The sequence below is a fragment of the Coregonus clupeaformis genome, chromosome 25 (genome assembly GCF_020615455.1).
Source record: "Coregonus clupeaformis isolate EN_2021a chromosome 25, ASM2061545v1, whole genome shotgun sequence".
NCBI lineage: Eukaryota > Metazoa > Chordata > Actinopteri > Salmoniformes > Salmonidae > Coregonus > Coregonus clupeaformis.
In genome coordinates, this window is record NC_059216.1 from 35,377,048 (window position 1) to 35,393,298 (window position 16,251).

The window sequence follows — 16,251 nt, forward strand, 5'->3', positions numbered from 1 at the left end:
AGACTGAGTCAGTTTGATGGCACAGACGTGCTTCTAACGGATTGTAAAGGTTTATTCACTTGTTAATGTAAAACAGAACCTTGTGAATAACCTTGCCCCTGCTGGAATAAGTCCCAGTAGTGATTGGTCCAGTTCAATACTGATCTTCTTCCTGATGTAGTCTTGCAGCAGTCCTATAAATTAAATACATGCCGCTGTGATATACATGTTTATTTAAACAACTGTAATAACCTCTTTTTAGCACATGGCTGACTTTAACTTACTGTTGCCATTTTCCAACAGCTCAATAGCCTTCTACGTATTGTCCATATTGAACAGGAATTAATCATGAATCTTTAATAGATGTGATAGCTCTAGCCCTAGCTGTAGTCTAGTACACAACCTACCCTCTTTGCTCTCCTGTTCAGCGAGTTTCAATAGGGCTTTTCCATTTTCAACAAAACTTGTCAAAGCTTTCGCACAAGACAGCCTAATCAATCACTGGATTGATTAGGACAGTGTCTCCTTCTCAGTCATGTGGTATGGTTAATGATTAACTACTAGCAAAGATGTGAAATAAATACAAGATATACAACTGGTCTTCTGTAGCTCAGCTGGTAGAGCACGGCGCTTGTAACGCCAAGGTAGTGGATTCGATCCCCGGGACCACGCATACACAAAAATGTATGCACGCATGACTGTAAGTCGCTTTGGATAAAAGCGTCTGCTAAATGGCATATTACATTATATTATATTATAACTCCTAATCAATCCAGTGTTAGGCTTCCCATTTATACAACTCCCCCTTCTCAACTTCTCTTCTAACATGGAGTCATAGAAAGAAGACAACAAGAGCACGTTTTTATTGTTTATTCTTAAAAATTCCAGTCAAATAAGTTATGATCACTTCATGTTCTTCATCTCTGATTGTAACCTACTGTAACTACACCATAGTCTAGTCAACTGTCTCCAGTTCCCTATCTCTCTGCTCCTGGGCCTCGTCTCTTTCAGCTACTGCAGGAGAAGAAGAAGAAGGGCCGGTGATCTCCTCTGTCATCTTGTCTCCATTACACCCCTCTATGTGATGTTCCTCTGGGGCCTTGGTGGCCTCGCTACTGACCTCTGGGGCATTGGTGGCCTCGCTACTGACCTCTGGGGCATTGGTGGCCTCGCTACTGACCTCTGGGGCATTGGTGGCCTCGCTGCTGACCTCTGGGGCATTGGTGGCCTCGCTACTGACCTCTGGGGCCTCAGTGTGTCCATGTGGCTTTGTGGTGGTCTCCTCCTCTTCCTCGTTGTCAAAGAACTCAGGTGGCACAACATTGGAAAGGGTGAACGACATTTGAATCTCCTGCAGACGGGCCTTCTGGGCCTTCAGGTTGTCCAGCTCGCTGGTCAGGTGTGTTGCAAGAGCGGGTTTTTCCGGAGCAGGAGTTATGACTGCAAGGGTTTCTGTAGCAACAGGTATTTCGTGAGCAGGGCTTTCATTAGAGGAGTTTTCAGAGGGTGTCTCACTGGGCTTCTCAGCAACAGGTACCTCTGGGTTCTCCTTCTCCTTTGTCTCATTTTCTTTTGTTTCAGCTACATTGGTGGCAGCCGCTGGATTAGCTTCCTGAAGCTTATGAGAGAGACTGTTCCTCTCCTCCTGCAGTGCCCGGCACAGTTTCTCCAGCTTCTGGGTCTTCAGGGTGAAGAGCTCAAACTCCTTTTCCTTCAGGGTTTTCTGAATGGAGTAGAAAGATACAGGGTAAAAATCAGTACAGAGATTCATAAAGATCACTCATAGGTATCATTCCAAACGGTATCCTATTCCCTATATAGTGCATATAGTTAATAGGGCTATGGTCAAGAGTGGTGCATTAGGGAATAGGGTGCATTTGGTATGCAGCGACTATCTCCACCATGAGTCAAAGAAGAGTCATATTTAACTCTTTGTTGCCTGTTTGTCTTTCATGTCTTTGACAGAGGGTGAACGTAAAAGTAACATAAAAAAAATGGGTGAAAAGTGTATGCTATGTGTATGGTATCTTACGTCTGTGAGCATATCAATAAGAGCCTTGTTGCAGCCCTCGAAACGGCTTTTCCATTGAATAGACTCCTTCTCCAGCTTCCTCATCCTCTTGGTCATCTACAAGACAAAACCCATCACATTTTAAAGTTTGTCAGTTAAATCGAAGAGTAAACAAAGAGAATGTATTTGTGCCATGGTAACAAAATCGACCTCATATAAGATCATAGATAAGGTCATCATTATAGGAGATAGTAATATACGGAAAGCAAGACTTAGGCTACCTTCTCCATGTCCTGTTTGAAGCAGGCGTACACGCCGTTGCTCTTCGACACAGTCCCCTGGAACTGATCAAACTTCTCAGAGTACATGGACAACTGGAGGGAGAAATTGGACATTTTAATGTGTAAAAGATAGAGAGAAAGAGAGACACAGAGAGAGAGACAGAGATGTTTATTTTATTTTATTAGGATCCCTATTAAATCAAATCAAATCAAATGTTATTTGTCACATGCGCCGAATACAACAGGTGTAGACCTTACAGTGAAATGCTTACAAGCCTTTAACCAACAATGCAGTTTTAAGAAAGAATACCCAATAAAATCACACAAAAAAATACAATATAAAGTAATACTAAATAAAAGTAACAAATAATCAAAGAGAAGCAGTAAAAATAACAATAGCGAGGCTATATACAGGGGGTACCGGTACCGAGTCAATGTGCGGGGGCACCGGTTAGTCGAGGTAATTGGAGTAATATGTACATTTAGGTAGAGTTATTAAAGTGACTATGCATAGATAATAAACAGAGAGTAGCAGCAGCGTAAAAGAGGGTTGGGGGGGGCAATGCAAATAGTCTGGGCAGCCAAATCATTAGATGTTCAGGAGTCTTATGGCTTGGGGGTAGAAGCTGTTTAGAAGCCTCTTGGATCTAGACTTGGCGCTCCGGTACCACTTGCCTTGCGGTAGCAGAGAGAACAGTCTATGACTAGGGTGGCTGGAGTCTTTGACAATTTTTAGGGCCTTCCTCTGACACCGCCTGGTATAGAGGTCCTGGATGGCAGGAAGCTTGGCCCCAGTGATCTACTGGGCCGTACGCACTACCCTCTGTAGTGCCTTGCGGTCGGAGGCCGAGCAGTTGCCATACCAGGCAGTGATGCAACCAGTCAGGATGCTCTCGATGGTGCAGCTGTAGAACCTTTTGAGGATCTGAGGACCCATGCCAAATCCTTTCAGTCTCCTTAGGGGGAATAGGTTATGTCGTGCCCTCTTCACGACTGTCTTGGTGTGCTTGGACCATGTTAGTTTGTTGGTGATGTGGACACCAAGGAACTTGAAGCTCTCAACCTGCTCCACTACAGCCCCGTCGATGAGAATGGGGGCGTGCTCGGTCCTCTTCTTTTTCCTGTAGTCCACAATCATCTCCTTTGTCTTGATCACGTTGAGGGAGAGGTTGTTGGCCTGGCACCACACGGCCAGGTCTCTGACCTCCTCCCTATAGGCTGTCTCGTCGTTGTCGGTGATGAGGCCTACCACTGTTGTGTCATCTGCAAACTTAATGATGGTGCTGGAGTCGTGCCTGGCCATGCAGTCATGAGTGAACAGGGAGTACAGGAGGGGACTGAGCACGCACCCCTGAGGGGCCCCTGTGTTGAGGATCAGCGTGGCGGATGTGTTGTTACCTACCCTTACCACCTATTAGCCAATGCCAATGGCGACAGCTAGTCTTACACAGTCCGACACATAACAAAAAATACATTACAGACAGAAGACGGACGGGGGGGGTGGGGGGGGACAGACAGAGAGAGACTTGAGACAGAGAGACAGTCTCTGTTTACCTGGGCCTGCATCCCTTCCTCTTGCTCTTTCAGAATCTGCACCTTCACCTGCGACTGTGCCGCCTTATTTATCAACTTTGGAAAAATAAAATGTATTTAAAAAAATATGTTGCTAATTCTTTACTTTATCACTGAATAGAATTTCTCATTGAAAATATTTTATGTTAGTGTCTAACTTATTCCATGCACTGATCTATATATTATACAGTATACAAATAAACTGAACATGTGATTAAAAACTCTTACATAACAAATACATATGAATAAAATATCTTAAATTGTATAACATCAATTAAGTCAGTCAAGACTTGCTGAAAGATGCTAACTTACATGATCCCTCTCACGCTTGTGCTTCTCCTCTCCCTCTTTAATGATCATGTTTGCTTGTTCAAGTTTGGTTTCCAACAACTTCTGCTGCAGGTCTCGATGTTTGAATACCTTTTCCAGGTTCTGCAAGGTAAGAAGAGGGAGACTGGGTCACTTTCACTGAGACAAACATTACACATTCGACGCAACATAGCCACAGTAAGACACGAGAAACATTTTTACTTGAAAGGTGAACTATGACATTTATGCAGAGGAGATGGTGTAAAATTAACAGAGCCAAGCTTATCAGACCCTAACAACACTGTGAAAAAAACTGAATGCCCTTGCCTTCTTTGCACTAACACTCACACTTTTCTTTTCTTACCAGCACTGACTTTGCTGATAGCTACTTTATTGAAGAACATTTTACTTACTAAGACTGTGATGTGTGGTTGTCTCACCTAGCTATTTTAAGATTAATGCACTGCTAAATTACTAAAATATAAATGTAAGACAAATGAAAAACTGAGCATGCTCTTGAGTCTTGACTCATCACACATTGACTCCTGGTGTTGCATGGGCCTGAGGGGGTCTCTATCTCAGTTGAGTATTGAATGCCGTCGCTAAGGAATTTGAAATGTGTATGAAATCTGATCCAAGATGGCGTAGTATTGTGTTGTGTCCTTGTGTAAATAGCCAGTTTTTTAGTTTTTTGTCTTTTATTCGTATATATTTATATATCTCACTTTCCATCAATTAACTAAATATACTTTCCTACAACCCGCCTCACCCAATGTGGAATGGATTCTATTATTTCTTTCTTTTTATCAAGATCCTACGGCTGAAACTAGCCAGCTAGCCAGCTAACTAGCTACTTGCTATTAGCCACCGTTAGCGGTCTTCACCACTGTCCGTGGCCTGCACTACCTACCAGCCAGCTCTAGCCTGGACAATTATCGGCCAGTCTGCACAGCGTGCTATCGACCCAGAGCATATCGGATTTTCTGCCGGAATCACTGAATCACTGGACCTTAACACCGGACCTTCGCAACTAGCTAGCTGCAACCGAATGGCTGTTGTTGGCTAATCACCACTTCCCGACGTACCAGTTAGCCTTGAGCTAGTCTCGAGCCAGGCCCATCTCCCGGCTATCTACCTCTCTGTCAAACGGATGGGACCTCCCAGTGTCGACACAGAGCCCCGCCGATCCATCACGACTGGTCTGCTGACGTAATCGTCTGATGTGGTTTCAACAGGCTTCCCGTTGCGACGACCACGAAGATCCATCTGCTAGCCCCGGCCCGCTAGCACGCGCAATCAACAGCCATGCCTCCTGCTCGCCTGTGCAGTCAGGAACCAATATACACAATCAGTTAGGAAAGCAAAGGCTAGCTTTTTCAAACAGAAATTTGCATCCTGTAGCACTAACTCCAAAAAGTTTTGGGACACTGTAAAGTCCATGGAGAATAAGAGCCATACAACACTCCTTCCGTGGCCTCCAACTGCTCTTAAACGCTAGTAAAACTAAATGCATGCTCTTCAATCGAATACTGCTTGCACCCGCCCGCCCGACTAGAATCACTACTCTCGGCGGGTCTGACTTAGAATATGTGGACAACTACAAATACCTAGGTGTCTGGTTAGACCATAAACTCTCCTTCCAGACTCACATTAAGCATCTCCAATCCAAAGTTAAATCTAGAATTGGCTTCCTATTTCGCAACAAAGCCTCCTTCACTCATGCTGCCAAACATGCCTTCGTAAAACTGACTATCCTACCGATCCTTGACTTCGGCAATGTCATTTACAAAATAGCCTCCAACACTCTACTCAGCAAATTGGATGTAGTCTATCACAGTGCCATCCGTTTTGTCACCAAAGCCCCATATACTACCCTCACTACATATTCGTCGCCTAACCCACTGGCTCCAGGTCATCTATAAATCACTTCTAGGCAAATCCCCGCCTTATCTTAGATAATTGGTCACCATAGCAACACCCACCCGTAGTATGCGTTCCAGCAGGTATATCTCACTGGTCATCCCCAAAGCCAACACCTCCTTTGGCCGACATTCCTTCCAGTTCTCTGCTGCAAATGACTGCAACAAACTGCAAAAATCTCTGAAGCTGGAGACACTTATCTCCCTCACTAACTTTAAGCATCAGTTGTCAGAGCAGCTTACCGATCACTGCACCTGTACACAGCCCATCTGTAATTAACCCACCCAACTACCTCATCCCCATATTGTTATTTACATTGTTATTTATTTTGCTCATTTGCACCCCAGTATCTCTATTTGCACATCATCTTCTGCACATCTATCACTCCAGTGTTAATACTAAATTGTAATTATTTTGCACTATGGCCTATTTATTGCCTTACCTCCATAATTTACTACATTTGCACACACTGTATATAGATTTTCTATTGTGTTATTGACTGTACGTTTTGTTTATTCCATATGTAACTCTGTGTTGTTGTTTTTATCGCACTGCTTTGCTTTATCTTGGCCAGGTCGCAGTTGTAAATGAGAACTTGTTCTCAACTGGCTTACCTGGTTAAATAAAGGTGAAATAATAAAATAAAATAAATGTGACGTACTGTTAGAGAGACGCACATGGTAACATTTGTTTTGTTGTATTGAAAAACGCTATATAAAATCAATATATTATTATTATAGCATGCAGATATAAGTAAACACATTCAGTTTAAACTACACTACAAGCTCCAGCCCAGAGCATCTGTAAAAAGGCCCCATACCGCTTCTCTTGCGTCGTACTGGGAGATGAGGCTCTTGAGTTTCTCTGCCAGGTCACTGTTCTCCTGACAGAGTTTGGTGTTGCGGTTACTGTGCTCCTCGATCTGGCCCTGGATGTCCGTTAGCGTGCTCTGGAAGTGAGTGGTGATGTCCTTCCTCTTCAGGTCGTCCTCCCTGCACCTCTGGAGGGTCTCCTCCTGCATGATCACATTATACAGGATGATGCACAGTTAGTTGGGCGGCAGGTAGCCTAGCGGTGGGTTGCCAGTTAGAATCCCGGGTCCGACGGGAAAGAAAATCTGTCGGGAAGTGAGCTGGCAACCGGAGGGTTGCTGGTATCAAATCCTAGATACCATTGCCTGTCATTGTGCCCTTCAGCAAGGCACTTAACCCCCCACAACAACAGCTCCCTGAGTGCCCAGTGTGGCAGCCCCCCGCACCTCTCCAAAACCTCTATATGTATGTGTGTCTTTCGGATGGGTTGGGTTAAAAGCGGAAGTCAAATTTAGGTTGGACCTTGTGTGCAATGTATCTTCATCTCACACTCACAGACACCTGATGCACAGTAAGTTACACTCACAGATATACTCATAATGCAAGGAAATATGTACTGTAATGTCGCTGCACATAGAAGCAGACACACAGACTGTGTATGCACATACTAAGGGCTCTATTCAATCCGCATCCCGGAAGTTCAGCTTTACAGCATCATTGAAATTGAAAGGCAATGTTCTGCATTCACGGGAAACGCTGCATATGTCAGCTCAATCGGAAATTACCTTTACATTTCTAACAGCGGAATCTGTAACGCTTCATCTTTACAAATTGAATAGAGCCCTAACTGTAGCCTAACCATACACATGCCACACAAATTTAACTTAGTGAGGGCCACTGGTTGTTGCATCAGACCTGGGTCAGTATTTGAGCTTGGAGTTTGCGCTTGATTTAGCTTGGAGTTTGAACTTTCAGGACTATTCCATTGGTTCCACTGTATAGCGCAAATGAAATCAAGCACAGTTTAGGTATGTAAAAGTAGTATTTGATATATGCATTTGATTAAGTTTGGTTGGCAGTAGACTGTAAGAAGAGAGCCTCACCTAGGACGTTCCACAGAGCAGTATGGGTACTGTAGTACTACAGTATATGCTACAACGAGAGGCTCACCTTCAGTGTCTTGTTGTGTCTCTGAAGCTCCCTACACAGGGACTCCAGTTTGCTGCGGGCCAGAACGGCTCTGCTGTGTTCACTCTGAAGCTGGTCCTTCTCCTTCATCACCTGAAGAAGCTTCTTCTGCAGAACCTTCAGCTGCTTCTGGTCACCCCGGTGCTCCTCCAGCTACCAACACACACACATACCATTTTATTTATTCACAAACAAATCTATGTGAATAAGCAAATACTGCTACATCGGTGTAGACTAATGATATGGTACTGGTTAGCAGCCAGTTAGATAAATATAACTATATGCTTCACTACGAATAATATAAAACGTAATTAGCATGAACAGATAATACAAATGTACATGGGCAAAGATCACATCTAGTTCCCTACTAGACACCACAGCACACTACCTCTGGCGCATAATTTGGCATGGTCCACTCACCAGCTCAGCGTGCTTCTTGATGATGGCCTCCAGTTTTTGCTCTGGAGTGCCAAGCTTGTTCAAGCTCTGCATCAATAGCATGGCCTCTTTGCCTGAATAGAGATAATGTTACAGTACAGTTAATAACACTATAACTATTGATACACTGTAACACTAAAAACTATTGATGCTGAATAGAACAAAAGAAGAAGAAGAACAAGAAGAAGAACAATAACAACAACAACAACAACAACAACAACAACAACAACAACACACCAAGGCTTTTCAGCATCTTCTTCTCTAGTTTCTGGTCCTTGGCGGAGCTCTTCTTGGTGACCTGCTCCTTCAGCACCTCCTCTTCCACCTCTTCCTGCTCAGCAGGCTCCTCACTGGCCTCCTGGTAGGTACTGATGATGTCCTCTAGCTGCTTGCTCAGGTCCTCTGTCAGGTCCACCTGACCCTGACACTGGGCTGGGTCCCCCTGTTCACTCACTTGACATGTCTCCATTCTGATAGGCTTACACTAAGACATAATGATACAGCATAGAATTAGAATTACTTGAACTAATATGGACATATTCTAGTTCAAGTTCAATGTTTCCGTGAAGGGTGATAGTTAATGAGACTAATTAAAAGCAGTGCTATATACTAATAGTAATTGTATATACTACTGTATAAGAAAAGCCAAGGTCAAACCAATCTTTATCAGAATAGCTGAAACAATCTTTTCCAATATTATTAAAACTGTTTTCTCTTCTTGATGTATTTTATTACCCTTAATGACATAGTCGATCAGATTAGCAATTTATAATCTATCAACCTCCACTGTCTGTTTGTCTATTGAAGTCTGGTAGTGCTTGACTGTGGCCTGTTTATGTGCATATAATTAGCCTGCTGCCTGGGTGCATACCCTCTACTCAGTCTCAACTCACAGGCAGAGCAGAGTAGTCAGAGCACATGGCACCTGTTCTAGGCCCATATGCTATTTTAGGAGCTTCTTAATATGGGCATGTTATTTATTTATTTCACAATCTTACTCTTATTGTTGTAAATTGTAGTATACTCATATTATTTGTTAAAGTACTTGATAGATTAATGACACTAAAAGCAGCACTTTAAATATCCAGCAAAGTACTTAAGTGACTACACAACTGAGTTAGAGTTTCAATTTACTCAGAAGAAATTAAGACATATCTATTTCTATTGCCTTACTAATCCATTCCAAGAAAAACTTTGAACAGAACACTAATTTGATACAATGGGACATGTAAAAATGCATTTGGCCTATATTGTAGCTGACAACTTCTCATAATGATGGAACAAGAGGCCCTGTTCCATCATGATAGAAACAACTACTTCACGAGTGACAAGTCACCCACTCCCCCCAAAAATTAAGCTTATCCAAAATACATTCAAACTATCCTTACAATGCACAAGACAGAAAACATATACCCATGAAAATATTTCATTCTACACCATCCAAAACTCAAATATCTGCAAACAAACACAGAGAAGATATTGAACTGCTTCTTACCAAAAGGTCCAGGATTTAGGAGAGGGGAAAGGAGACGTGAGGAGTGGGGTAAGAGAGAGAGAGAGAGAGAGAAAGAGGGTGTGTGGGGGGGGGGGGACTCTCGCTCTGGCCCCACAGATATAACAGCTGTGAAGAAGACCTCAAAATAAACCACTGGGACACAACTGACACCAACACAGAGAGAGACAGGGGAACATAACGACACCAACACAGAAAGAGAGAGGTGACAGAGAAAGAATAACATCCCCTGTTCAGAACGTCTCACAATGAAACCACACAAACATTATGCCTCTAAGCTTGTAATGACCTAAGACAAGAGTTATGTTGATATTTACCAAGAAACTTTAAGGACTTTGCAACAGTATTGTCAGTGGTCGCGTTAACGCAGGATTCGCATTTATCACGCAGAAAAGGAAAAATAAAACGCAGAAAATAGGCTATATCTTGTTGCGTTTTATAAACTCAGATCTAAAATGCTTTATTGTAAATTCTGCTCGGCTTCAGTCAGTGTTCGCTCCAAATCATGAATGTAAAAGGACTAATTTTGTGCTTTAGTTGCACTTCTACACTCCTGACTGGTTGCATCACTGCCTGGTATGGCAACTGCTCGGCCTCCGACCACAAGGCACTACAGACGGTAGTGCGTACGGCCCAGTACATCACTGGGGCCAAGCTTCCTGCCATCCAGGACCTCTATAACAGGCGGTGTCAGAGGAAGGCCCTAAAAATTGTCAAAGGCTCCAGCCACCCAAGTCAAAGACTGTTCTCTCTGCTACCGCACAGCAAGCGGTACCGGAGCGCCAAGTCTGGGTCCAAAAGGCTTCCTAACAGCTTCTACCCCCAAGCCATAAGACTCCTGAACAGCTTATCAAATGGCTACCCGGACTATTTGCATTGTAGCTGGCTACATTCTTTCTTTGATAAACATTCAAAATATGATGGCCATGCATCATTTAGTTCTTGCACACCCCTTATCACTCCAATGAAGCAAAACACCACTGTTGACTTTCAATATAAAACACAGGTGAAATGGTTTAAAACGCATGTATTTTATGGTCTGCGTTTTGAAAATGCTGATTTCTGAAAGTTAATGCGACCCCTGGAACTATGTAGATTCATAAACTATACAACCAGCTATCATATTTTGCTCACCCTGCAGCATATTAGAACTGAATTAATAGACAGCGAAAAAAATTGGGGACTAAAACACACATTTTATAATTGATCATGCTACGCTTAGTAACAGTGGCTGGAGTATGAAGGATTGTGTTTAGGTGCAAGTGACGTTCTTATGAATTACCTCCCCTTTCTCAAAGTAACAGTTGCCTGTAGTGATTTTTCATCACAAGAGAATGCCAGTAGAATATAAATATCTATTCACTTTATTCTGGAGAGTTCTCCCTCCCAGGACAAGTATGATACCATCTGAAACCTCACTGTGTTTTCTCTATCCTGACTGTCCTGTAATGATGTCAATAACTAAACAAGGGAATTAGCTACTGCTTTAATATCTGATCTAAGAGGTAAATGATCTGTAACTTGGTGAGTTAACAGTAACACTGACTTTTAGGAGTAGTTGAGGAGTAGTTCTGTCTGTAATAAAGCCATTTTGTGGGGGGAAAAAACATTTTAATTGGCTGGGCCTGGATCCCCAGCCTGGCTGCCAAGTGGGTGGCCTCTATCCCCCAAGACACATCCATGGCTGCACCCCTGCCCAGTCAGGTGAAATCCATAGATTAGGGCCTAATTTATTTATTTCAATTGACTGATTTCCTTATATTGACTGTAACTCAGTACAATCTTTGAAATTGTTGCATATTGCGTTTATAATTTTGCTCAGTATATACAGTATGTACAGTGGGGAAAAAAAGTATTTAGTCAGCCACCAATTGTGCAAGTTCTCCCACTTAAAAAGATGAGAGAGGCCTGTAATTTTCATCATAGGTACACGTCAACTATGACAGACAAAATGCGAGAGAAAAAATCCAGAAAATCACATTGTGAATTTATTTGCAAATTATGGTGGAAAATAAGTATTTGGTCAATGACAAAAGTTTCTCAATACTTTGTTATATACCCTTTGTTGGCAATGACACAGGTCAAACGTTTTCTGTAAGTCTTCACAAGGTTTTCACACACTGTTGCTGGTATTTTGGCCCATTCCTCCATGCAGATCTCCTCTAGAGCAGTGATGTTTTGGGGCTGTCGCTGGGCAACACGGACTTTCAACTCCCTCCAAAGATTTTCTATGGGGTTGAGATCTGGAGACTGGCTAGGCCACTCCAGGACCTTGAAATGCTTCTTATGAAGCCACTCCTTCGTTGCCGGCGGTGTGTTTGGGATCATTGTCATGCTGAAAGACCCAGCCACGTTTCATCTTCAATGCCCTTGCTGATGGAAGGAGGTTTTCACTCAAAATCTCACGATACATGGCCCCATTCATTCTTTCCTTTACACGGATCAGTCGTCCTGGTCCCTTTGCAGAAAAACAGCCCCAAAGCATGATGTTTCCACCCCCATGCTTCACAGTAGGTATGGTGTTCTTTGGATGCAACGCAGCATTCTTTGTCCTCCAAACACGACGAGTTAAGTTTTTACCAAAAAGTTATATTTTGGTTTCATCTGACCATAAGACATTCTCCCAATCCTCTTCTGGATCATCCAAATGCACTCTAGCAAACTTCAGACGGGCCTGGACATGTACTGGCTTAAGCAGGGGGACACGTCTGGCACTGCAGGATTTGAGTCCCTGGCGGCGTAGTGTGTTACTGATGGTAGGCTTTGTTACTTTGGTCCCAGCTCTCTGCAGGTCATTCACTAGGTCCCCCCGTGTGGTTCTGGGATTTTTGCTCACCGTTCTTGTGATCATTTTGACCCCACGGGGTGAGATCTTGCGTGGAGCCCCAGATCGAGGGAGATTATCAGTGGTCTTGTATGTCTTCCATTTCCTAATAATTGCTCCCACAGTTGATTTCTTCAAACCAAGCTGCTTACCTATTGCAGATTCAGTCTTCCCAGCTTGGTGCAGGCCTACAATTTTGTTTCTGGTGTCCTTTGACAGCTCTTTGGTCTTGGCCATAGTGGAGTTTGGAGTGTGACTTTTTGAGGTTGTGGACAGGTGTCTTTTATACTGATAACAAGTTCAAACAGGTGCCATTAATACAGGTAACGAGTGGAGGACAGAGGAGCCTCTTAAAGAAGAAGTTACAGGTCTGTGAGAGCCAGAAATCTTGCTTGTTTGTAGGTGACGTTATTAAGTGTTTTGCTTTTCTATTATTTCTCTATTCTCTTTCTCTCTGCATTGTTGGGATAGGCCCATAAGTAAGCATTTCACTGTTAGTCTACACCTGTTGTTTACGAAGCATGTGGCAAATACAATTTGATTTTATTACAAACGTGAGAGGCACAAGGCAGTTCAATGGTTAGGACACAGCCGAATCAAACACACAACAATCCTCTACAACAAAAAATAGTATAGTTAGGTTCAGCAGCAGGAGGGAAAGAAGATACACACTAATAATTTGCAGTCAAATGCAACAGTATCGGTTCCAATTTACCTTCCCTGCCTGTATACACACATAACATGTACTGTAGCTATGTGCTACCATACAGCAGTGGTGACCCGTCATTCAGGGCATGTTATTTTGGCATTAATACGTGTCACATATCAGTTTGCAAACAATGTACAAAAATATATAATTGAGTTGATAAAGCGTCATACAAACATGGTCTCTTTTTTGCATTCTAAAGTAAGGCAGCTCCAAAATGCAGGTGTTTCGGCCTAGTTCAGTGCTTTCTGTGGTGGTGGGGCAGCCAGCGGAAAATACGGAGCGTAGAGGTTGGTAATGTTCTCTAGTTGCGCCGTGATTGGCTCAGTGTTCTGTCACTCATGGGGACACTACATCACTGCAAAATCTACTGGTAGAGCTCGAAAATTCAAGCCCCTTGGGTGCTGCCATAGAGTTACATTAGAAGTGCCCATGTAAGAAGGCTCAAGGTCATTGGCCACAGATAAAATGACGTCAAATCACGTTATATCTACCGTAGCTTTGATCATGTCAACATCATACTTTCAAAATCTTAGCAAGCAAGCTAGCAGTCATCATCATGAATCAAGTCGACAATCTACTGGCAAATCATTTTCAATCCTTGTCACATGTATATGAAGAGAAATTATAGATAAAACGTATCGGTGCTCATCGGCCATTGGACATAAACAATACACAACAAGTTGGAAATCGCAAATTCAACAATGAGTGGTTTGGAAGGAATCAGTGCCTAACTGCAAGCGTTGCAAAGCAATCACCAGCCTGCTATTCAGTGGAGTGGGTGTGTGGTCCAAGTCTGGGTTTAAGGGTCTCTTTTCCAAGTTTAAAAGGATAAACATTCAAATGATGGGCCAGAAAAGGTTGCATAAATTGGCCATGCTGTCAATCCAGCATGACTTCTACCGTGTTCAAAACAACTGGAAACTCGGAACTGGGAAATCTCAGACTTCAGTGAGTTCAAGACAACTAGCTCAGACTGGGAAAATACGTTTTGAACAGTCATCCAACTCGGAATTCCAGGTCGGGAACTCTGGCCTCTTTCTAGAGCTCCGATCTAAAGATCACTGATGTCATGATTCAACCTTGTTTCCAGTTGTCTTGAAAGCACCTTAAATCCAGAGAATGACAGACTTTGATGACAAAGTTTGATGACAAAATTTGCCCAAGAAGGACCGCCGTGCCACCTTCCTGTTCAAGTGAGCACAGCACAACAAGGTGAGTCCAAAAATGTATTGTATGCTGCTGCATATATGATGTAATATGCCAGGTAGATATGTAAACTGTAGCTAACAAAGTAATACTAAGTGTATGTTGTGTAGTAAACTGTTAGTAGTCCATGTTCCTCACCCTAATAATTTGGTCCCTTTTCCCCTCTAAATTCGGCTACTGTTCTGACTTGGTGGTGCACATGTTGCCTATAGCCTGTTTTAGAGAAATATCATCATCGAATATTGTAAGAGCTTTCATTGTTCATATGCCCCCTTTATTTATCATACGGTTCAGACTTGTGTACAGGGAGAATACTGTAAGAACGGCTGACCAAATAGTTAAATTGACCGTCCTAGCTCGCTCATTCTCTTAATCAAAATTACGGATTGCCTCTTATCCGCCCCTCGTCCCCTTATGCCATAGTTTGTACATCTCAATTGTGAGTAGAAACCACATTTGTTTAAGGAAGTCAGACATATTAGCTATGTTTTTTTTGAAAGGCAGTAAATGAGGCTGAATGAACTGTTTCGCTGCAAGACAAGGCTGATAGCCAGGTGTAGCAGTGGTAAGGATTCACTCCATGGTGCTGAAAAGAAAGCTCTGCTGTTGGGACAGCTTTACAGTGCCTTCCAAAAGTATTCATCCCTCTTGCCGTTTTTCCTATTTTGTTGCGTTACAACCTGTAATTTAAATTGATTTTTATTTGGATTTCATGTAATGGACATTCACAAAATAGTCCAAATTGGTGAAGTTAAATTTAAAAAATAACTTGTTTCCAAAACCTCTAAAAAATAAATAACGGAAAAGTGGTGCGTGCATATGTATTTACCCCCTTTGCTATGAAGCCCCTAAATAAGATATGGTGCAACCAATTACCTTCAAAGTCACATAATTAGTTAAATAAAGTCCACCTGTGTGCAATCTAAGTGTCACATGATATGTCACATGATCTCAGTATATATACACCTGTTCTGAAAGGCCCCAGAGTCTGCAACACCACTAAGCAAGGGGCACCACCAAGCAAGCGGCACCATGAAGACCAAGGAGCTCTCCAAACAGGTCAGGGACAAAGTTGTGGAGAAGTACAGATCAGGGTTGGGTTATAAAAAAATATCCGAAACTTTGAACAACCCACGGAGCACCATTAAATCCATTATTAAAAAATGGAAAGAATATGTCACCACAACAAACCTGCCAAGAGAGTGCCACCCACCAAAACGTACAGACCAGGCAAGGAGGGCATTAATCAGAGAGGCAACAAAGAGACCAAATATAACCCTGAAGGAGCTGCAAAGCTCCACAGCGGAGATTGGAGTATCTGTCCATAAGACCACTTTAAGCCGTACACTCCACAGAGCTGGGCTTTATGGAAGAGTGGCCATAAGAAAATAATAAGAGAACACATTTGGTGTTCGCCAAAAGGCATGTGGGAGACACCCAAAACATATGGAAGAAGGTACTCTGGTCAGATGAGACTAAAATTGAGCTT

General features: G+C 42.8%; 1 protein-coding gene across 2 annotated transcripts; it reads right to left on the reverse strand.

Moving 5' to 3' along the window:
- Positions 1-834: 834 nt before the first annotated feature.
- On the reverse strand, positions 835-10,106 carry LOC121539621 (beta-taxilin). 2 transcript variants are annotated; one of them, XM_041848260.2, is made up of 11 exons: positions 10,006-10,106; positions 8,748-8,994; positions 8,493-8,584; positions 8,055-8,225; positions 6,893-7,087; positions 4,156-4,275; positions 3,826-3,900; positions 2,272-2,364; positions 2,012-2,107; positions 1,118-1,702; positions 835-1,087 (listed from the first exon to the last, which is right to left on the reverse strand). In XM_041848260.2, the coding sequence occupies exons 2-11, from the start codon at positions 8,977-8,979 to the stop codon at positions 935-937; spliced, it is 1,812 nt and encodes a 603-aa protein (XP_041704194.1). In that variant the 5' UTR covers positions 8,980-8,994; positions 10,006-10,106; the 3' UTR covers positions 835-934. The 2 variants fall into 2 exon arrangements, with proteins under 2 accessions (XP_041704194.1, XP_041704193.1); XM_041848259.2 differs by having other exon boundaries at positions 835-1,702.
- Between the last annotated feature and the right edge of the window lie 6,145 nt (positions 10,107-16,251).

Coding starts and splice junctions, on each gene's coding strand:
- LOC121539621 (XM_041848259.2), bottom strand. CDS start 8,979: ATGGAGACATGTCAAGTGAGTGAACAGGGGGACCCAGCCCAGTGTCAG. Junction 8,226..8,492: donor TCAAGAAGCACGCTGAGCTG/GTGAGTGGACCA, acceptor GTGTGTTGGTAG/CTGGAGGAGCACCGGGGTGA. Junction 7,088..8,054: donor GACACAACAAGACACTGAAG/GTGAGCCTCTCG, acceptor GTGATCATGCAG/GAGGAGACCCTCCAGAGGTG.